General features: G+C 41.8%; 1 protein-coding gene across 2 annotated transcripts in view; it reads left to right on the top strand.

The window, feature by feature from the left end:
* me1 (malic enzyme 1, NADP(+)-dependent, cytosolic) overlaps positions 1-22330 on the top strand; it is a 420143-nt gene extending 397813 nt beyond the window's left edge. For both annotated transcript variants that reach the window (XM_072554540.1, XM_072554546.1), the window contains exons 13-14: positions 17124-17222; positions 20574-22330. In XM_072554540.1, coding sequence (XP_072410641.1) covers positions 17124-17222; positions 20574-20741 — 267 coding nt within the window. In that variant the 3' untranslated portion in view covers positions 20742-22330. The remainder of the gene's footprint in view (positions 1-17123; positions 17223-20573) is intronic.
* The last annotated feature ends 1514 nt before the right edge of the window (positions 22331-23844 follow it).

Here is a 23844-nt window from a genome sequence, read left to right as displayed (position 1 = left end):
TATGAGACACTGTGAGCCATCAACACAACAGAACTGTAGTCCAGCGCAATCTGTAACCTCATGGCCTGGCATATCCCCCACTCAAACCAGGATCAGCCCTAGTTTGATGGAGGGTGCAGGAGGGCATGCCAGGAGCAGTACCAGGCATACCTGAAGACCATGCTGTATATCTCGATGACTGAGGTTTCAAACTGGTGAAACCACCAAACAGGACTACTTGCATGCCCAAACAGCATAATCAGCAAGTGATAGACAGCTCAGAGATCCCATACCCAATGGATCAGATTTAAGTTCTGCAGTCCTATCACATCCAGTTGTGAATGGTGCTGGATGATTAAACAACTCATTGGAGGAGGCTCCACATATATCCCCATTCTCGATGATTGATGAGCCCAAAACCTCCATACCAAAGATACGACTAAAGCAATTGCAGCGATCTTCACCAGAGGTGCTGAGCAAATAATCCATCTCTGCCTCCTGCAGTGGTCCCCAGCATTACAGATATCAGTCTTCAGCTAATTTAATTCACTCCACATGTTATCAAGAAACACTTGAAGGCACTAGATACTTAGGCTACAGGCCCTAAACAATATTCTGGCAATAGTGCTGAAGACTTGTGTTCCATAACTTGTTGCTCCCCTAGCCAAGCTGTTCCAGTATAGTTATAACACTAGCATCTACCCAACAGTGTGGAAAATAGCCCAGGTATGTCCTGTACATAAAGGTCAGGACAAATCCAACCCAGACAATTACTGCTCCATCAGTCTATTCTCGATCATCTGTAAAGTGATGGAAGATGTCATCGACAGTGCTATCGAGCACCACCTGCTCAGTGACACCTAGTTTGGATTCTGCCAGGATCATTCAGCTCCTAACCTCATTACAGCCTTGGGTCAAACATGGACAAAAAAGCTGAATTCCAGAGCAGAGGTAGGAGTGATAGTCCTCAATATCAAGGCTGCATCAAGGAGCACTAGCAAAATTGGAGTCAGTGGTTATCGGGGCAAACTCTCGCATGATTAGAATCTATCTGACAGAGGAAGATGGTCGTGATTATTGGAGGTCAGCCATCTCAGCTCCAGGATATTTCTGCAGGAATTCCTCAGGGTAGTGTCCTAGGCCCAACCATCTTCAGCTGCTTCATCAATGACTTACCCTCCATCATAAGGTCAGAAGGGGGGATGTTTGCCAATGTCCAGCATCATTTGTGACTCCTCAGGTACTGAAGCAGCCCATGTCCAAATGCAACAAGATGTGGACAACATTTGGGCTTGGGCTGACATTCGTAAGTAACATTCGTGCCATACAAATGCCAGGTTATGATCAGCACCAATAAGAGGCAATCTAGCCACTGTCCCTTGGCGTTCAATGGTGTTACCATCACTATTCCTACCCCCCACCCCACCCCCAGAAACTCACCTGTTCTTACCATGGGTGCAGTAGCCTGCCAGAGGCTAGGAATGCTGCGGTGAGTAACTCACCACCTGACTCCTTCAAGCTTGTCCACCATCTACAAGGTGCAAGTCAGGATTCCTGCTGAAGGGCTTATGCCAGAAAACTTGATTCTTCTGCTCCTTGTCAGGAGCATGATCGAAAACTCCCCACTGCCTGGATGAATGCAGTCTCACCGCACTCAGGAAGCTTGACATCCAGGGAATAAAGCAGCTTGATTGGCACCACACCCACAAGCATCCACTTCCTCCTCCTCCACAAACACTCAGTACATACTGTTGCTACTATCTACACGATGCACTGCATAAATTCTCCAAAGATCCTCAGACAGCTCCTTCTAAGCCCACAACCATTTCTATCAAGCAGGACGAGGACAGCAGATACATGGGAACACCACCACCTTGCAAGTTCCCCTCCAAGCCACTCGCCATCCTGACTTGGAAATAGATCACTGTTCTTTCATTGTCACTGAGTCACAATCCTAGAATTCCCTTCTTCATGGCATATTGGGTCAACACAGAGCAGGTGGACTGCAGCAGTTCAAGAAGGCAACTCACCACCACCCTCACAAGGGAACTAGGGGCAGGCAATAAATGTTGGCCAGCCAGTGATGTCCACATCCCACAATTAATAAGTTTTTATAAAAAAAAGTTCAGACCATCCAATAATTTCAAACAAGAAACTTTGAAATAAGGGTAGTAAACAGTGTATTGTAGTTCCTTAATCGATTCAGTTTGGTTGGATAGTCGTCTTGGAGTTGGAGTCCAGACTCCTTTTCAGGGACCCAGTGAAACCGTCACTGAGGCTGCTGGTCATCCTGGGAGGGAGAGAATTTGTGCCAGACCCTGCCATGTGGAATGGAGGTGTCACAGGGGAGCCAGTGGGCTGCCACCAACGATGGTGAGGAAGTTAGCACTTTTTTTCTGGAGTGCACCTACCAGGAGGAGGCCACATTGCCGCAAAGAAGGGGCATCTCTCATCACCATCGCCCGTTCCTCGTTCTCTTTCACCTCTTGCTGCTTCTCCCATGAGCTGCTGCCTTCCAGGACTTCACTTTTTTGCAAGGTCTACCTCTCTCTGAGACCCTGGCTGGAAGACCACGCATGGCACCGGCTGACTGATTCAAATACTGGTACCTCCCCTCTGAGCCTGTTATTCTACCCTGTGCTTGTGGACCTGATGTTTTCTCCAATAGCAATAAAGAGGGCATTTGTCAGCTGGGTGATGTGTTGGCATACAGTCACCATTGAGGTCCCACAGATTTTCTATGAGCATCTGCTTGGACATTCGTAGGGTGCATTGTTCCCCTCAGCGGATGTGGCGAGTCGGCGAAATGATTGGCTGATTTAACCGAAAGGAGAGACTCCTCTTGCGGCCTCCAGAGTTTGGTGCTGGGCAAGTAGGTCCCCAGTGGGGACTTAAGGGCCAGACCCATCACCTCTCCAATTAACTGCTTCCCATCAACAAGGAGGACAGCTGGTCTCTGAAATGGTTAAACCTAGGTGACCTGCCTACTTACTTAGGGCTTCCAGTTGCCTGAATCTGCGAACTTGTGGGCACACATGGTGCTAGGAATACAGAAAGGTGGATTGTGAAGCCACCTCGTGCTCCTATTCCAAACTGTCCTCTCCCCACAAAGGAAGAGACCAACCTTTTTGGCATTGAATCTCCTGAGGAGTAGGGTGTGGCTGATCTTTGGGGCCCTGAAGCTGCCAGCCCCTGATTAGAGGGCAGCTGCTGAAGTGCCAGGACACAACTGTCTAAGAATGTGGCAGATCAAGATACTCATCAAAGGTCACTGCTTCTCTTCTCCAGTGGCCTCTGTTTCTGAGGGTGCAGCACTCCTTTCCAGCTGCACATTGCCTGGAGCTTAGTTGGAATCCAGATGGTCTTTCCTACTATTCTGCGTACTCCATGCCAGATGGGTGACCACCACCTGAGCTGATAAAAGGTCTTGGTGCTAGCTCCTCCCCTGACCAAAAATGGGCTGCTTCCACTTTATGTTCAATGAGATAAGCTCCTCAAACTTTAAAAAACATTTTTAATTCTCTATATAAACTCCTCTCCCCTCCATAACTTGCCCCAAACCTGTTGGTCACTTTCATGGAGCTGGCCTGACTCAGACTGCTACTTTACTCTGGCCCCCTCTGTGCAAACTTCCAAAGTTTCCAGGGGATGATCTTTCAATGTGCCCTCAATATGGATGAGTTACATCATAGATGGCAGTTGGAGGCTCACAGACACTCTTGCTCTGAAGAAGATTGACAGGGCAAAAAAGGGACTTGGACTTTTTGGGCTGTCTTTATACATGCCTGCTTCTGTTCTGGCACTTATCTAAATGTCATTGAAAATCATCACTTTGTCTTTTATACACTGCACAATTTTCAGCCAAAAATAGCCAACTGTGACTTGACAACTTTGAAGGTTTGGGTAAGGACTTGAGGCTGATTATGTTTTGAATTTAGAGCTAAAGTATTTTTGCCAGCACTTCTTTCAGCATGTACTCTTACTGTGTACAGCTTGGATTGACTTTATTTTGCATCAGAATCCACATCTTGTGTTGGTGTAGCCAATGCTGAGTATTTTGTAACTTAGGAGCTGTCAATGACTCACTTTTCCTTTCATTGCGCAAGTTCATTCAGTCTCAAATTTTGGCTTGCCGAAGTTTTTTTTTGAATTAAGCTACTGTTCCAATAATACCGATGTAGACCAAGAATTTAATTTGACTACAGGGCCAAGTCCATAAACTCTGGCATGCCGTTTCATTCATTGAGAGAGCATCTTGGAAACGTGTGGGTGTATTTCCCATGATTTCCATCCATGTAAAATGAATTAACTGAATATCTTAGGAAGTCCATCTGCAGTCCCTGTGGGCAACACTGTTGGGCCATGCTTTAATGAAATTGGCCTCAATATCTGCCAGATGAGTAAGGCTGAAAGTTATTTCTTTAGAAAGAAGTCGATCAGCAGCTGGTTTGGGTTGCTTGGAAGAGAGTGGTCAAGTGAGGATGCTGGACACGATTCAGCAGCAGCTGGATGATAGCATGGGAAAATGGCTGAGTGGTAATTCTGGAAAGATTAAATCAAATTGAATGAGGGTGTTTTCCATGTCGACGTAGCTTCTGATCTGAGGTCCCCGGCCCACGTAGTAGTGGATGTGTGGCATAAGCATTCACGAAAAAGTCTTTTTGATTTAAAGGAAGTTTATTTCTTCTGAAGAAACAGAAAGAAGTTGATGAGGTGGAACCCTTGAAATTCCCACTATTAAAAGGGATGGATGATTGAACAGATAAATGGGTTTGTCTCATTTCTGTGCCTCCTTTAAAATTAGCATATTCCGCGACCTCAAGGAAATTCCACATCTTTCAGATAGTTTCTAAACAACCTGGTCAGAGATGTTATTACATAACCTCCGGAGCAGGTGACATTACCACTGCACCACAGGAATCCCCTGGGATCTTTCATCACATCAGTGAGATTCAGGCTAACTGAAAGTTTCTTTGAGTCACTTTTGAAGGCCACAAAACCTTATTGGACTAAGAATTGGTGCAATGTGGAATCGGAAGTCTGGCTTGGAAGCAGAATGGTGGTTAGGTTTAGGAGTGGGAGGGGTGGATTTTGAATGGAGTGTAATGCAATGGTCATATTCCATCTTTTTGAAAAAAAAATCTAAGTTAACTGGGCTGGGATAGGCAATTTGAAAGTGCCTTTCCAGCTATCGGCAGCCTGCGACTCTAGGAGAAGGGAGGTCTCCGACCTGGAGACATTACACATGGATATCCTGCTCTGCCACACTGTGGGTTGGATTTTGTAGTGCCTTCAGGAGCTAGCAAGAAGGCAGGTGGTGGGTTTGAAGAATCTTGAGAGGCTGCATGTTAGATCGCTGGCAGTTATGGTGATGAGTATCCTGCTTGCTTTTCATCTCAATCATTAGCAGTGGGAATCTAGTACCTGTTTAAAAATCAACTACTTGCAAGCAATTTACATCAGTTTACTTTGCCTTTAACGCAGTCTCTCTGATTAAATAAAACTGCCTTGATTCTCCTGTGTCTAATAACCCTCCCAGAATGTTAGAGACTTAAATATGGCCTAAGCTGACTCCCTGACAAAGTTGTTTTGACTCTGTGTTCAGAGCCATTCTTCTGCCATGGTTGGAATGTTTTGGTTTTGCTTTCCTCCTCCCATGTTTGGTTGACTGACTACACCAATAGTTCACTGTACGGTGCTGGGAAAGCACAGCAGGTCAGGCAGCACCCGAGGAGCAGCGGAATCAACGTTTCAGGCAAAAACCCTTCATCAACTTTTTCCCGAAACGCGATTCATCCTGCTCCTCGGATGCTGCCTGACCTGCTGTGCTTTTCCAGCACCACGCTCTCAACTCTAATCTCCAGCATCTGCAGCCCTCACTTTTTCCCTGCAACAATAGTTCACTTGAATCTACGTTAGAGAATGCAAAACCTGCAAGTAATATCTATACTGTGGCCAGTGCAATATATGACGGGATGCTGATTACTGACTTTATTGCTGTAATCCATTAAACAGTTTGGTAAAAATAATTTTTGTATAGACATCTGATTTGCTTAGTCCTTTGTTCTGAGACCTGTAGAAATGAGATATGAAATAATGGTGACTCTCTTAATCCCCTCCCCTCAATTCTCCTCACTTGCTGACAGTGGCATCTTGTGCTGGGAACATTACTCCATTATTACTAACAGTATTCCATGCTGCGTGAGGTTAGAAAGTGAGAATTGGCAGTTTAATTCCTCTGGGAATTGAAGCTAAACCTGGCCGTCTCCTTACCCGGCATTTTAAATGTGTGTATTTCCAGCAGATGGAGATTATTATACAGTAATCCGCACATGTAATGTTCCTCATTAAAACTCAATACATTTATAGAAGAATTGAGAAATTATCTTAATGTTACATAATAGAATCGAGAATTGGGAACAGTGCAAACCACATGAAAGACTAAAATAATTAGCCAATGTTGGTCTCAATGAGTCAAAAGAGAGTTTAATGCCGGGTACTTCAAAAATGTAACACCGTATTTCCTCATTATTTTATGTAACAGTTTAAATTGTATTTCTAATTTTAAAAAGTTGGTGACAAGTAACAGTTCTTACCTTTTTAAATTTTCATTAAAGCTTTGGCTTCATTGTGCCTAACATTGGAGAAAATGGGGGTTGGAGATAATTAGACGTGAAAGTGTGCTTAGTAGCTCTTGCCTTTAGTAATCTTCCAGTGGCTGGGGGAGCTGATAATTAGGTCAGAGATTTTGTTTTGCCACTTTCAATACACTTGCCAATCAGTGCATACCTCTGCAGTGAGATGTTTGGTGTTTTGAAGAACCCTTCCTCGAAGACTGGTAGACAGATGTCAAAACAAATCCAGCAAATAGTTGGTTGATGGGAGTGAAATTGCTAAACACTTGAAACAGCTGCATTCATGAAGGGTGTGAATTAATATACATTAAACTGTGTGTTTCAAATCAAATTGTTGTGCACATGCAGAAGTGTGTCAATGACTATTTCTGAAATAAAATAGCCATGTTAAACAGTCTTTCTTGTATCATGGTGAGTGCATTCCAGATACCGGGCAGCTGTTACCCAGACTGCTGCAGCAGATCTCCTATCCAGCTTGTGGGTGATAGCACATTGCACTGCACCATGCCTTAACCTTTATTAAAGCTTTATTGGCATCTGAAGTCTATTTTCTTTGTGATTTAACATTATCCAGACACATTCAATTTAATGTTAGTGCAGTGCAGAAACACTAGAGCAATTGCATTCATATTTCGTCACACAGTTGAGCCAAAGCAAGCTTAGCTGTTCAGTAATGTGTGTACCATTTCCACACTACCCTGTGTGCAGCAACTGAAACAGGCAGGATCTTTGATTAATAAACAGTATTTCTTGTGGTAAGATGATGTCTGATACAAAAACAATTACATGTAACTTGGCTCAGTGGTTGGCACTGCTGCCTCATGGCTTTGGGGACCCGGGTTCAATTCCAGCTCGGGTGACTGCCTGTATGGAGTTTGCACAGTGTCTGCATGGGCCCACAGTCCAAAGATGTGCAGGTTAGATCGATTAGCCGTGGGAAATATAGGCTTGCAGGGATAGGATAATGGATGAATCAGAGGGTTGGTGTGGACTAATGGGCTGAATGGCCTGCATCCATGTTGTAAGGATTCTAAGTTAATCTGTGATAGCTGGCATTATTTCTCACTTGTGATTTTGTAAAAGCAGAACAAAAATATTCCATGTTTTTGCCACTTGGACAGTAGTTAACTTAATGTCAGAGTAAAGAACCATCTCTGACCAGGGATTATGTTGTAAAGGTTCTGAATCATATCCTTGTACAAACATTGAGTTTACTTGCCTTTCTCATTATATACTATTTGTATAAAGGGAAGTAAGTGTTTTTTTTTGTTTTCTTGTTTCTTTCATAATTTTGTCTTGTGTTTTATTGAAGTACATAATACAATTGCGAACATAACCCATATTTTTTTTTAATCTCTTGTTGCATTGCTTGGGGTAAAGAGACCTGACACAATAGTGTAGCCGAATTAGTTACAGTTTTTAAAACTTACTTGCAGTAGAGAGAAATTAATAGAACAGTTTGAACTCCAACACTAAAGGGACAATGTTTTCCCAGCTGGGAAAGAGGACATTTTAATCTAAAGATGTCATCAGCATTGAAAGGAAGGCGAAGTATTCAAATAGCAAAAAAACCCAATAGGGATTTTCACTGATACTACCCAGGCAACTAAATAAACAAGTGCATTGAGACCTATTTTAGAGCCAACTGGATAGGATCAAGAGACAGCAATCAGTTTTGCAATTTACTGCACAGGCAATATGGCTGAAAGTCACCCCTAGGTTTTTTCCCCCTGTCTTATTCAGCTTTGTTTTTTTCACATTAACTTGTCCATCCATCTTCTAAGCTGAACCAAACTAAAGTGAATGTTCAACTGATGGATGGTTCTGCAGCTAGCAAAAGAGATTGTTTCAGCCAAAGTGAACAAGTGAAAAAAGGGATGACGATGGTAGATTTCATATGCTGAAAGTTTCCAGTAAGAGTTATTGCAAGTAGGTTTCAAGGCTGAACCTGCCTTGAGGGCTGTCTGCCTATAAATGAAATGAAATTATTATTGTTCTGATCACCAGCAGGGCTGGTATCCAAATAATGGGCTAGATATTTGCAGCGATTTTGCTGCTCGTTGGATGCTGCCTGAACTGCTGTGCTCTTCCAGCACCACTAATCCAGTATTTGCTTTCCAGCATCTGCAGTCATTGTTTTTACCTCCTAGATGTTTGCAGATCCCATTATTTGCTGACAAGGGAAAGGGGTGGAGCAAAAAGCCCACCGAGAGAAATCTGAACTCAATAGGCCCATTTGGACAATGTGCTGAGTTCAAAATCCATTTTGGCTATTAGAAGGACTTAACCGAAATATGGGAGTTGTGAATTGGTGGAGTAAATGCTCTTGAAGGGTGGATAATGTTTTTAAGTATTTTAAATGGCCTGCTGTGTAGACCAAGCTGTCGAGATATAAAGATCTTCACTGGCTGAATGTAATCTTGGTATGGGTTAAGAAAAAAGCATGAAACTGAATGACCCTTGGTTTTTTATTTACCATTTCCAAACAACTATTATTATGTAATTGCGAACACTTGGCTGATATTCAAAGGCTAAAATTATCTCCGGTTCATTCATTGTTCATTCACAGTTTGTTGAAAGTTTTAAGGCTATTCAAAGATAACTGTTTTCCATGTAGGGTTAGACTACAAGTTTGCTTTTATAAAAGATTAACCATCTGTGATTCAACAGCTTTGAATAGAATTTACAAGGGGTTCAAAGTTTAGGAGAAGATTTATAGCTCGGGTGCTCGTTGTTATGGTTCTGTTCGCCGAGCTGGGAATTTATGTTGCAAACGTTTCGTCCCCTGTCTAGGTGACATACTCAGTGCTTGGGAGCCTCCTGTGAAGCGCTTCTGTGCTGTTTTCTCCGACATTTATAGTGGCCTGTCTCTGCCGCTTCCGGTTGTCAGTTCCAGCTGTCCGCTGTAGTGGCCGGTATATTGGGTCCAGGTCGATGTGCTTGTTGATAGAATCTATCAACAAGCACATCGACCTGGACCCAATATACCGGCCACTACAGCGGACAGCTGGAACTGACAACCGGAAGCGGCAGAGACAAGCCACTATAAATGCCGGAGGAAACATCACAGAAGCGCTTCACAGGAGGCTCCCAAGCACTGAGGATGTCACCTAGACAGGGGACGAAACGTTTGCAACACAAATTCCCAGCTCGGCGAACAGAACCACAACATTCACAAGGGGTGTTTATTTTTTTATGTCAACTACATAACGACTGCAAACGCTGTTAGATTATTATCTGCTTTATTTAACCTCATTCTGAAACCTAATGTCTGCACATGATGGATATTAAGTGAGTGGCTATGAAGATGGTGTGGAATCTATAAGGAGCACAAGCTGGCATGGGGGCTGAGGGGCCTGGGTGGGTTCATAAACAGAAGAACTATTAATAAATACAATATATCAGAACACAAAACACCAGCTCACTAAGGCAAAAGTAACAGGATTTTAGGAAAAGGAAATCGTATTTAACCAATTGATTGAAGCTCTTTGAGGAAGTAACATGTAGTGTAAGAGGATCTACTGTATTTACATTACCAAAAGGTACCATATCAAAAATTGTCGAAAAGTAAAGCCTATGGACAGAAGATTGACTTGCTAGCACAGGAAAGACAATAGGTACAAATGAATGGGTTTCTGCTTGGCAATATGTAATGAATGGTGTCTCAAAGGATCAATACTCGGGCCTCAATTGCTTAAAATGTATATAATTGACTTGGATGAAGGGCCTGAGCATATGGTTGCTAAATTTGACACAATTTGTTTCTATGCTTCTCAACAGCTTGTTATCTGACTTACTAGGACACTGGTCTTAGTTAGGCCCAGATTAAAGCAGCACAATGACACAGCTTTTCCTTTCTTCCATACAAGTTCCAGGTGCCCCGAATCAAAACCAATTTCCCCCACACCAATTTGTGAGCCAAGCCTTCAATCCTCTGATCTTATTTCCTTTGTAATTTTGTTTCCTAGTTTAGCCTCAAATTCCACATATTACCTCAGCCGAACCTCTTTCTCAGTCCTACCTATGTTGTCATTGACACCCATGTGAAGCATGACAACTGGATCTGCCTCCTCTGCCCTCAAAGAAATGTCTTTAAATTTGATACTGTGCATGCAGCACAGCCTTAGAGATTTCCTTTCTTAGCTGTAGAGGACTATGATGTATAATACAACCTTTGTACCCCCTCTCCCACTTTCCACTTAAGTGGATCATCTTGCTGTAGTCAGCTTTTTCATCCACATTAGTCCCTCCTGTCAACCATACAAGCTGCAAGAACCTCGAACCACAGGACTTGTTGTCACGTCCTACTGCTATTGATCACAGACTAGATCAGAGGTATTTATTGTGACTGCCTTCAAAGGTGAGGCATCTGAGTAACTACATCACCATGCCCACCACCACCACCCCCCCCCCCCCCACACTCACACTCTCTCCTCTTTCTCCTCTCTCTCTCCTCTTTCTCTTTCTCTCTCTCTCCTCTTTCTCTCTCTCTCTCCCTCTCACACGCACACAGATATACATGTACACGGTCATTGAAACATACAGCACGAAAACAAACCCTTCAGTCCATGTCAACCACAATCCCAAAGTAAACTGAGCCAAATGAAGTTTATATTCATATGGCTCATATGCCTCCAAACATTTCTTATTCATGAATTTAGCCAAATGTCTTTTGAAAGTTGTAATTGTACCTGCATCCATCACTACTTCTGGCAGTTCATTTCACACATGCACCACACTCTGTGCAAAAAAAAATTGCCCCTCATGTTGCTTTCAAATTTTTCTCCTTTCACGCTAGTCTTGAAAATCCGTACCCGAGGGGAGATTCCTGCCATTCACCCTATCCATACCCTCCTTGATCTTATGAACTTCTATAAGGTCACCTCTCGACCTCCTACGCTTCAATGAAAGAAGTCCCAGCCGATCCAACACTTCATATCTCAAACCCTCCATTGCTAGTAACATCCTGGTCAATTTCTTCTGAATCCTCTCCAGCAAGTTAGGGTTTTCCTGAGTGGGGCAGCCCATGTCAGTAATGAAAACCTGGTGTCTCATGAGCAATTCTACTGTTATTCCAAAGATGAAGTTTGACAAAGCAGTATAGGGGAGATTTTAGTCCTTTTGAGGTTTATATTCATAAATTTAGATCTGAACTTGAGGTTTATTTTAGCAAAGAAAGTTGAGAAGGCTATGGTTCTAATCCTTAATTAGATATCATTTAGTAGCAGTTTTCTTTTCAGAGGGAATTAACTGTTTGGCTAAACAAGCTCATGATTGATAATCAGGCGCTTTTGTGAAAGCGGCAAATACTACAAGCAATTTTTTTAGAGCTAATGTGACGTACGATATCGTCAACTTCATATTTTTCTCATTTAATTTGCAGCCTACCACCTGCAGCTCTGTTGTGCCCTCTAGTGTCTGAAGATTACTGCAACCCACTGATGTTTACAACTAAAATATGGCAAAAACAGTGCACACAATTCCATTTTATAATCCAGATTTTACTTCACTATTGTCAAAGGCACAAATAAATCTTCAGAATGAAGAAGCATTGAATTAAAATGCAATTTTTATGGACAATTTAGTTTGAAACAATCACTTTAGCCTAGTCCCCCACAATTTATCCTTTAAACTTCAGATCATCCAAAATTCTGCTTCCCACTTCTTACCACATATCAAGATTCGTTCCCCTCCATAGTTGAACATTTAAATTAAGATGTTTCAGAGCTTTTCCACAAGATTGGTTGGAAATCATACAAATGTATTGTGGAGCTAAGACTCTTCAATAAGGTATGATGTTTAACCCCTATAGTGTAAGGGGTCATGTACATATATACAGGCATTCCCTGGGTTCTATTCTGGCATCTGTTTGCAAGTCATTTTTATGCAATTTGGAGCAGAATGCAAAACAATATGAAGGAATTGTTCATAAGTACAATAATAGATTAGATTTGTGAAATTCCATTGCAGTATGGAATTGTGTTTAGATGAGAGTGATTGTAAATTGGACATTCATTAATTGGGGCCCCCTGTATGTCGAATTATGGCATTGTTATAAAGATGTGTTATCTAAAGTGTTAATTTTTAGCACACATTTTATCAAGCTTTTAATCTTTTGGTTATCAGGGCAATTTGCAAAAAGTACTAAAGTAGAGGAAAAACAACAGTTATGCTGTATGGTAGCAGAGAGCTGATTGGTTGGCAAGTGAATGTTCATTGGCAAAGGTGTTACCATGGATATTGCACCAGTTAATGATGACTGACCATTAACTGCCAAGCTTTGTTTAAATGTTAATACCGTTAGGTTGACTAATGGTCAAGGTTGAGAAACTAGAGACTAGCTATCACCTATTTTATTGAGTTTGGAACAGCTGCAGTGTACGTGGTTGTTTTTTCTATCTGAAAAAAGCATGAAATTGTGCATTAATATCTTGGATCGCAGCGAATATAAGTGTGCCACACTGTACGTTTGAATGACAATCTTAATGTGGTTATCAGTGTATTTATTCATTCACTCCTCAGGATTATTTAACAAATATTTTCCAATCTTGAAATCACATCTAATATTGGGCACCTGCTTTACGCATTTTACAAGCATGAGATGGTTGGGTACAGACAGTCCTACCTTGGTGCAAGCAGCCAAAGGGAAATGCTGTTTGATATTATCCACCAGTCTTTGGAACACAGCCTTACCTGGAATTACAACAGCAGCGTTCTGTTAATGATGGTGTTTCATATACTCAAGCTCTGGACTTGTAAATGATTATTATTTTTAATATTATCTGCTGGATATCTATTTTTTGAAAAGAAGAAAATAAAGGGCACTGACTTACAACAGCTAAAATATTGTACTTGTCAAGGGTGACGTTTTTGTTTATTTGGAGATAGAATCTACGGAGCTCTCTGAGAACAGTCATATGACTGAGCTCTTGTTTGTTTCAAAAGGGCTGAAGAATCTCTGTCTGTCTCTCTCTCTGACTCCTCTTTCCTCCATTTCCCTCTTTCCCCCATCATCATCTTTCTCCTGCCTCCAACTCCCTTTTTCCCCTCTACCTTTTGAACCTTTCTCATCAAAACTGAGCTTGTCTGATTTGAACTTGCACTAGAAGCATAGAACATAGAACATAGAAAAATACAGCGCAGTACAAGCCCTTCAGCCCTCGATGTTGCGCCGACCGAAGCCTACCTAACCTACACTAGCCTAATAACCTCCATATGCTTATCCAATGCCCGCTTGAATGACCATAAAGAGGGAGAGTCCACCACTGATACTGGCAGGGCATTCCGTGAACTCTCAACCCGCTGAGTAAAGAATCTACCCCTAACATCTGTCCTATACCAACCTCCCCTTAATTTAAAGCTGTGTCCCCTAGTAACAGCTGACTCCATACATGGAAAAAGGTTCTCACTGTCAACCCTATCTAAACCCCTAATCATCTTGTACACCTCTATCAAATCTCCCCTAAACCACCTTTTCTCCAATGAGAACAGCCCCAAGTGCCTCCGCCTTTCCTCATAGGATCTTCCTACCATGCCAGGCAACATCCTGGTAAACCTCCTCTGCACCCGTTCCAGTGCCTCCACATCCTCCCTATAGTATGGCGACCAAACCTGTACACAATACTCCAGATAAGGCCGCACCAGAGTCTTATACAACTGCAACATGACCTCAGGACTCCGGAACTCTATTCCTCTACCAATAAAGCCCAGCAAGACATATGCCTTCTTCACAGCACTATTTACCTGGCCTTCATTATTGTTGACCGAGTGTCTGAGGAAGAATTTCGAATTGATGCTATTGTTTCTAAGAAAACAAGCTGTTACTTCAGAGTTCTAGAGAAGTCATTCTGGGCTCCAAATGCTGACTCAGTTTCCCTCTGTACAGATGCTGCTAGCCCTGCTGGGTTTCTCCAGCAGTTTCTGCTTTTATTTTGAAATTCCAGCATCTCTAGTGTTTTGCTTTGATATTACTTCAGAATAGTTGCTTTAGTGAGAATCCTTGCCACAGCAGCTACTGTTGAACAGCTATAAACAATCCCCTGGTCAATCTGTGAAATGTTTTTTTTGTGACTCATTACTTGGCCTGGTTTTAAGTTTTGATGCCCTACAGAGTTTTATTGCTCATAGTTGCTTGCTTCTCTTTTTTTTCATTAATAAGTAGTAGCTCATAAATCTTTAATAATTTCTGTATCTTTGCCTGAGAGAGTGCTGGCAATAAAACTGTTTACTTTTTAAGGGACATTATTTCTCATGCCAACAATTTTATACATTGAAGAATATATTTATTGAATTGGCAGCAACACCTCCCTCTCTCTTTTAAATTCAAACTCCGAAGCTGGACAAGGATTAACCTGACTCACCCGGTGTGAATGATATAATTAAGGAGAGTGCCAGCTATATAACTTGTGTGCTGCATGGCCACCTAATGAAAAGTCATCACCCTGTCAGCAATGCTATGTTAGATCTGATAGTTTGTATGAAAACAAATGTGTAACTTTCACATTCGCAATTGCATTATTAGCACACCCATTTGGTCGTCCTCATATTTCCATTCATTATTCAGTGCAGATGTTATTTTCAGAGATACTTCCTGCAGCAATTTGGGCCAAAGTGATTGTGACAAAGCTGCTTTGAAGCAGCCTTTCCCTTTGAAACTGCAGTGAAGCATTTTGGATCTTCCACTTTTTCTCCCTCAGTCATTTCTTTTGTTTTTTAAAGGCTTTGTTTCCTTGTCCTTTCTTTCACCTTGTGTTTCCTGTATGTTTGAAGATAATATTGTCAATTTACCATCATGACATGTTTATCAAGAACACCCTGAAAGTACAGACCGCTGGAGTGTGTTTGCATGAATGGTCAAGGGTTCACTGTTGTTAATAAGCCCACTATGTGCCTGATGAATTGCAAATATTCAGGTTGAAATTAAGCAAATGTAACACTTTTTTAAAAAATGGCTTAAGGTATTGCTATCTCTTGATCTTATGCTATGTTACTGTAACTTCAGTGGGACTTCCCTTTGTGTTGAGCTGTTTAACTGGGTAAACCCCACAGTTTCGCCATAGTGAGCACTGAAAGAAGCTGCTTATTTTTAACATTTTGTTGACATTAGCAGGATAAGATAAATGTATTCAACAGGGGTTCAGAAAATTGATGAAATTGAGGCTGAGGTTGGTTAGGAGCGGAGGAGTAATTTTTTTTTAAGACAACATGGTGCACGGAGCTAGAAATTGTCAGGCATTTAACATCCCAGAATGAACAGAGAATGATTGAGCCTGGTATCTCTCTGGAAAATGTAGCCATCCCTCGGTCTTTCAGGGGAGAGGCAAGTCAAGGACTGGGACTGTTCAGTGCTCAGATACAGGAATTGAGAGTTCTGTCAGTATTTGCACTGGGACATGCCACACTACATATTTAATAAACCTGTTTGGATGTGGTGTGACCCACGTCTGGGACAGTTCAAACTTGAATCCTAATCTTCTGCATCGAAGCCAAGGACACCATCCAAAGACCCCTTCTGTTTTATTTGTGTGTGCTTGGCTGAGAGACAAGACTTGCAACAACTTGTTGAAAGAAATACACAGAAAGGAATGCATTTCTAGATTGACAGTTTTTTTTCATAGATCTATTTTGTTTAGTTATACATGATGATAACGTGGTGTCAAGTGCTTGCACTTCCTGCTATTGATCTGTTACAGGTCTTGTTGATTGACATCTTTGTAAAGCTGTTTAACAGCAATCTTTGTTATAAGAGAATGTGAGGAATGGCAGTTTTTGTAAGTATTTGCACACCTGCTATAGAGCTCATTGTTCCACTTGAGGTGAATGGGTGCATAAAAGCTATGAGTTGACATCAATGGTATTAGGAACCCTTGGGGGCTCAATGGAAGAGTGTGGAATTTGGATGGAGGGAATGAATGGATGATATGAAATTCATGGGATGGGTGCAGAACATCCTTTGCCTTGGAAGTACTGAGGGATCATTGGGATTGGATGGGATATCATTAGTCCTCATGGAGGGTATGATGGACATTTGGGTTTGGGTTTGGAGGTGGAAATAAAAGGCTTGAGGACACAAGCATGTCTTTCTGAAATCAACGTTCAGAAAGTTCCCATGCATGCACTGTCTCATGCATCCTGTCAGTGACTGTGAACTGAGTGTAACAGAATTTGCTCCAACTGCAAGGAAACCATGTGAGGAATTGGTAAAGGGTTAGGAGGAGATGTTAATCCCTTTGGGGCTGGTCAGGACCAGAATCCCAAAACATATAGGCCCACTCCCTACTCCTCCCCCTCCTTCTGTTGCAAGAAGTTGAGGTCACAGGGAAATGTAGCAGCACTCCTGCAATTGGGCCCATCCCCACCAATTTAAAAGGCCCATAGTTTCCACAACTTTGCAAAATTCCAGGGCAAGCAATCAAGAAATATCATTCTTGCCTTATCAAGAGCATTGTTTTATTTGTAAAATGTTGCAGAAAGTCAGATCTTCCATGAGTTTTTGCTCTTGTATTCCAGACTATAGTTGAGCAGGTACTTGAGGAGCATTTGGCTGAAGGTCGCTTGTATCCTCCACTGGACACCATCAGAGCTACGTCCCTAGCGGTGGCTGTGAAGGTAATGACCTTTTTTCTTCCTGTTAATTTTACCTGTTTTTCAGTTGAAACCTGCATATTTCATTTGTTCTAATCAATATAAATTTTTGAGAGACTCCAATATGAAAACTACTGACACTAGCAAGACACACCAGATTATTTTCTCTACACTGGTTTGATTTTATTAAGATTCCAATTCCCATCGTCTATAAACAGACACAAGTATTCAGAGCTATCAGGGTTAAAGGGCAGGATAGTTGGGTGCAGATAAGGGTGAGGAGGCAGAGGGAAGAGGGGAAATGAGCAGCGAAGGCAGGTGCAGGAGAAAGGACACAAGGAATGCTGTGAGAGTGAGGAACAAGACAGAAGAGAGTTGAGGCAGCAAAGTCCATGAGATGAAAGGGAATTGAAGAACAGGAAGAGCTCGGTTATTGGTACACAAATCCTCAAGGTGGCAGGGCAAGTTAACAAAGCAATTAATAAAGCAAGTGGGTTCCTGGACATTATAAATAGAAACATTAGAAGTACAAAAGCCAGGATGTTAAGTTAAATCATTTAAGAAAAGTAAACACACTAGTTTAATCCCAGCTGGAGTATTGTGTTCAGCTCTGGGTCCCAGACTTTAGAAAGGATATGATGAATTCAGAGGGAAAGCGGAAGAGAGTTACAAGAATGGTTCCAGGGATTGGTAGTTGGAGGGGGAGATTATCGTGACATGGATAGACTGAAGAGCTTAAAGTTGCTCTTTAAGTCTGAGAGGGTTTGACGAAGGTCTTTAAAATGATGCTGGATTGGGATCGATTTAATAAATAGTAACGTTTTCCAGTGGCTGAGGGGCTGTTTCCAGAGGATGATGCTCTCACCAGTTTACAGTTTGAGTGACAAAAGAACCATGTGCAATATATACAACAAGTGCAACCATTCCAAAGGAGGAGGGAAAGAATTAGTCAGAAGTGTTGACACAAACTCCGTATTGTGTGACCTCCCTCTTGGTTAAATTATTCTACAAATGCAGAATGTGGGAGGAACAAGTTGTCAAATTAGTAGAAGTAAATGATGAGTGATTATTTGATGATGAGCAACAGTAAAGAGGGCGTGGTGCCCAATATGCTGCTGATGTCGTGAGAGGAACACAGGAAGTACATAAAAGCCCTAGTGAAAAATTAGAATGTTTATCTTATAAGGGTGAGATATGTTGCCACTGTTAAATGGAGTCATTTGTAGAGATTATAGACAGCCTGTGAACTAGCAGCCATACTTAGACTTCAGGATGTGGTAGGGAACATTGAGCAGACAGGGAAACTCTGGTGAGGCCTAGCTAAACAAGATGGAGTTGAAATTTGTGGAACCAGGCATCTACCAATCAGTGACAGGGTAGTGATTGTGTGTGGGAGAAGTGTTGGAATGCATTTTGTTTATGTGGAACCTTGTGCCTGACAAGGAGCAGGTATAAAGAAGGAGCATTGGATGAGATGGAATGTTGTTCAGGAGCCAAATGGCTCACTTCATAATTTGTGAGCAAAATACCTAAACCTCTAAGTTCCCGGAAGTCAGAACAGGATATCAAAATAATCTCAAGTCAGGCAGCATCTACAGAGGGAAAAAACGTCAAAAGGCAGAATCTTCCTAGCCCCTGAACAACATGGGCAGTGGCAAATCAATTGAAGAAATATGGTGAGATCAGAAATGAGATTCTTTGAATTGAATAAAAAGCTCAGATTCTGCTGCTGAGTTCTGAATAGCAAGACCAGAATCTCACTCGTGAGTGGTCAAAGTGTTACATGTATTATTATGCCAATTAGTATGTAATCTAGCCTTAATGTGCAGTTTCCTATTCTCCTACCTGCTGGAAAGAAACTAGATGTTGACAATGTCCAAGCTCAAGATCAGAGTGACTCTAGTTCACTGCATGCTCCTTCAGGTCTCTATCTTGGTCAGTAGTCAACACATCATATGGAGAAAGTGAGGACTGCAGATCAGAGCTGAAAAATGTGTCGCTGGGAAAGCGCAGCAGGTCAGGCAGCATCCAAGGAGCAGGAGAATCGACGTTTCAGGCTTATGCCTGTGGGGGAAGGGGAAATGAGGAAGCTGTTGAAGTCCACATTGATGCCCTGGGGTTGAAGTGTTCCGAGGCGGAAGATGAGGCGTTCTTCCTCCAGGCGTCTGGTGGTGAGGGACCGGTGGTGAAGGAGGCCCAGGACCTCCATGTCCTCGGCAGAGTGGGAGGGGGAGTTGAAATGTTGGGCCACGGGGCGTTGTGGTTGATCGGTGCGGGTGTCCCGGAGATGTTCCCTGAAGCGCTCTGCTAGGAGGCGCCCAGTCCCTACCTCACCCTAGTTCTAAACTTCCAGCTCAGTAACTGTCTCCATGACTTGTCCTACCTGCCTACTTTTCCACCTATCCACTCCACCTTCTCCTCCCTGACCTATCACCTTCATCCCCTCCCCCACTCACCCATTGTACTCTATGCTACTTTCTCCCCACCCCCACCCTCCTCTAGCTTATCTCTCCATGCTTCAGGCTCACTGCCTTTATTCCTGATGAAGGGCTTTTGCCCGAAACGTCGATTTCGAAGCTACTTAGATGCTGCCTGAACTGCTGTGCTCTTCCAGCACCACTAATCCAGAGCTTGTATTTGCAGTTAAGTGTCAGGCATGCCACCTATGTGCCCTTAGGAGTATTTTGTTTCTATTGCTCTCCCATTGTTTAACGCTGCGTAGGGCACCTCTTGACTGGAACCTGACCTGCTGCATGGTTGAGTTTTAAAGCTGATACATGCATTCTGGGATGGTGAGTACTTTCCCAACTCTGAGCAGAAGATAGCACAAGTGAGGTGCCAGCAGGATGTGGTGCACAGCTAATGAGGCATTGCAGAAAATGGGCTGAGAACCTGTCAGGTTGCCAACAATCTCTCCAAAATCAGAACTGATTACTGGTAAAATACAGCTGCATGTTCGCAATTAAGTGAAAGATATTGCCCCAAAACACTATCTGTGCTTTTTTTCCTCCACTAGTATTAGTGGACCTGCTGGGTATTTTCTGCTTTTCTTAATGGTGTCAGAATTGCAGTATCTGCAATAGTTGGTATTTCTAAAATGTCTAATTTGCTTCCCTGTAGGATCAACTATAGATGAAATAGGCTTTTATTGAGGCATTTCCTGCTGAGATAAATATGGAATGCATATTTAGAATATCTACCAGCTGATTATATCAATGGTATGGGAATAACTGTGAAATCTACCTTTTGTACAAATTGAATTATTCTTAAAACTGTGGATGACAATGCAGTTGTAGTTTAGAAATATTTGAACGTCTTCAAGAATAAAATGACTTTAACCTAGCTGCAGGACTCATGTGTTACTTTTCTTAACAGATTGCTGAATATGCATTTAGAAATGGAATAGCGTCTCTGTACCCAGAACCTGAAGACAAAGCGGCTTTTATCAGCTCCCTGGTTTACAACACTGACTATGATGAATTTCGAATTGATTCCTACTCCTGGCCCAAAGAAGCCTCAATGATTCAAACATTGACAAAATAAAAGCAGTTTGCTTAGAGTCCATGCATTAAGTAGAGGCACTCCATCAGTTTAAAAGATACAGAAAATTAATCATTAGATTTGTTATAAATTTCAGAATTTTACACATGTTTTAGGGTTTAATTTTGCTGCAACTAAATATTTCTTTACCCCTGTTATCCAAAGTAGTCTTTTCAATTCTAGACATCTGTGTTACGGATGTGGCTGGCAGCCCAATGTCTGTAAGATTCACTCATGGCACTAATTCACTGGCAAATGGAGAGTATTAAATGTGACCGACACTGAAATCCTTGCTTCTGTTCAGTTTGCGGCTGGTAAGATTGAGAATGGGTTGCCTGTCATTTTAATGCATATTTAACAGCATTTCTGCAGGTGCTTTCACGAGGGAGGTACACTGAGGGCAATTAAAAGCAAACAGGTGATTGGACTATTCTATTCCTTCTCCAAACAGGATGACTCATTTTAAGGGCACATGCTCGGGTCCTTCTTACATATTCAGATCCGGTGCTGATAGCTTTAACTTGGATGCTAAGTGGTGGGGGGAAGCAAGGGTGACGTTTCTGCCAAGTCAGATGCATTACTGAAACCCAGATAAGAAAAGCCAATAAGAACACCTCCGGCTTCTCCCAACCCCTCTGTTCACAACTCTCCTGCCATCTTACCCACTCAGTGTAGCTGAGCACTGTTTCTGCAGGTCGCGAACAATGGCCTCCTTATTGCCCAATCTTCTTGGCAAGCAAGCATTTCCTGGCTGTTAGAAATGGGAAATAGGCAAACAGCTTGCTCATGAGGCCCACCTGTTCAAATTGACCAAGACTTAGATCGTCTGCAGTCAGATTTCTGGATGCCTTTCTGTCCAGAAATTAAAATAGAGCCCACTCTTTTTCTGATTAAATACTTTGAATGTTAGGTAACTACAAAAATGTAATGACAATCATAGCAATAAAAATTACTTTCTAATACTAAATGTAAGGGAATATGCTAGAAGGAATCAGTGACTGCTGTTGGAATTTCTGTTCTAGTCACACAAACTGTATTTGTTTACATTGCAGTGTGACACTGATTTTCTTTTTTTGGGATATATTGATGGACACAGTTGTAAACATAGACAATGATATCCATATCAAGTCAAACTCTTCTCTGTTGTAAAAATGTTACTGGAAATTAAATGCCCCACCAGTCCTTTTTCTTCCAAAACAGCATGAATGTGATTGACTATTCGATAAGGGCCTGTTTCTTTCTCATATTGAACATGTTGTGACTTTCACTGGTACTTTTGCTAAAGTAATTAACTTGAATTTCAAGAGATTTAGTATGAGATTCTTCAGCATTAATTTTGAGCATCAGATGGCGGAAAATTCAGGACAGCTGACAATTGTGCTTATCAAATGCAATATTTGGATATTATATTGCAGCTTTGGGCTTTCAAATCTCATCCTACCCAAGTTTCAATCACTTGAAGATTTCCCATGTCGCTTGAACTGTCATGGTGCTGTTCCAAATTTAATAATGATCAAAAGGGTACTGTATTTCAAAAATGCTTGTAATGGTTACAGGTTTCATCAAATCAAAATAAAGTTGCTGGAATAGAATGTTTTTTGTTTTGTTTTGTTGCATCAATTCTTTTTTTCTCTTCCATATAGCTGAGGGATAACCTTTTCACAGAGCGCAATTGAGATTAATACTGGGGGAGATGGCACCAGTATAAGCTGGAGGAGTTGCATCTGGGCAGGACTGGAACTGATGTCCTAGTATTTGCTGCAGCAGTTGGGGAGGATTTAAACAAAAATGGCAGGGGAATGAAAACCTACACAGCGAGACAAGCGAGGGAAACTAGGGCAAAAGCAAAAGACAATGGTAACGAGCAAAGTGATGGACAAAGTATTCAAGGGCATGAAACCAACTGGGCCACAGTTCAAAATAACATGAATGGGACAAGAATATTAAAAAGGCAAGACCTTTAAGGCCTTGTGTCTTAATATGTAGAGTACTCACAATAAAGTGCATGAAGGAGTGACCTTATCGGGGTATTAAAGATTATGAGCAATTTTGACATGGTAAAGAAGGACATTCTATGTCCATTAGTTGTTATGTCAGTAACAACGGCCACAGTTTCAAGATTGTCAACAACAGAGCTAGGGGTGAGATGAGGGGAAACTGCTTTATTCAGAGAGTTGTTAGGATTTTGAATGTGCTGTCTGAGAGTAAGTTGGAGGTTGATTCCACAGGAGGTTCAAAAGAGAGCTGGATAAATATTTGAAAATGATTAATTTAGAGGGCAATGGAGATGGGGCTAGAAAATGAGATTAGTTGGGTAGCTCTGTTGGGAGCTGGCACAGACATGCTAGTTGGAATGACCTCCTGTGCTGTCAAAATTCTAAATTACAGATCATTCTGGAATAATACATATTTCTTCAACACAAATTGGCTATAATGCGATTGGTGAATTGTGGATGTTGTTTGGATAATGCAAGCTTTCTACTGAATGGCTACAGTGATTTTTCCATAATAATCTTCCACAGCACAATTTTCTGTGGTGGTTTTCCATAATGTGATTTTTCTATAGTGAGGTTACAGGAATACAACTGTTGCATTATTAGTAGAATGACCTGTAGTCCTGCAAGTAGGTATAAATAGGTATGATATGGTTGGAATTACAGAGATTAGGCTGCAGGGTGATCAGGGATAAGAATTGAATATCCAAGTGTTTTTTGTTTTTAGGAATGACAGAGGAAAGTGAGGTGATGTAGCATTGCTGGTCAAAGTAGACATTAACACAATATTGAGGATGGATATCCGTTCCAGTGAAGTGGAATCTATATCGATAGAGTTTAGAACTATCAAGGGGCAGAAAATGATAGCAAGGGTAGTGTATAAACCCAAGAAGCATTTTGATAATTTTGGGCAAGTCATTAAACAGGAAATTAGAGACACGTACAAAAAAAGTTCCAGTTGTAATATGAGCAACTTTACCTTGCATATAGATTGGGCAAACCAAATCTGTAACAATGCCATAGAGGGAGAGTGTACATGATGGCTCAATGATCAGTATGTTGGTGTGGAAACAGTGTGGAAACAGGCCCTTCGGCCCAACAAAGTGTGTGCA

The sequence above is a fragment of the Chiloscyllium punctatum genome, chromosome 3 (genome assembly GCF_047496795.1).
Source record: "Chiloscyllium punctatum isolate Juve2018m chromosome 3, sChiPun1.3, whole genome shotgun sequence".
In the NCBI taxonomy this organism is placed as follows: Eukaryota; Metazoa; Chordata; class Chondrichthyes; order Orectolobiformes; family Hemiscylliidae; genus Chiloscyllium; species Chiloscyllium punctatum.
This window is presented reverse-complemented; position numbering and strand designations above follow the sequence as displayed.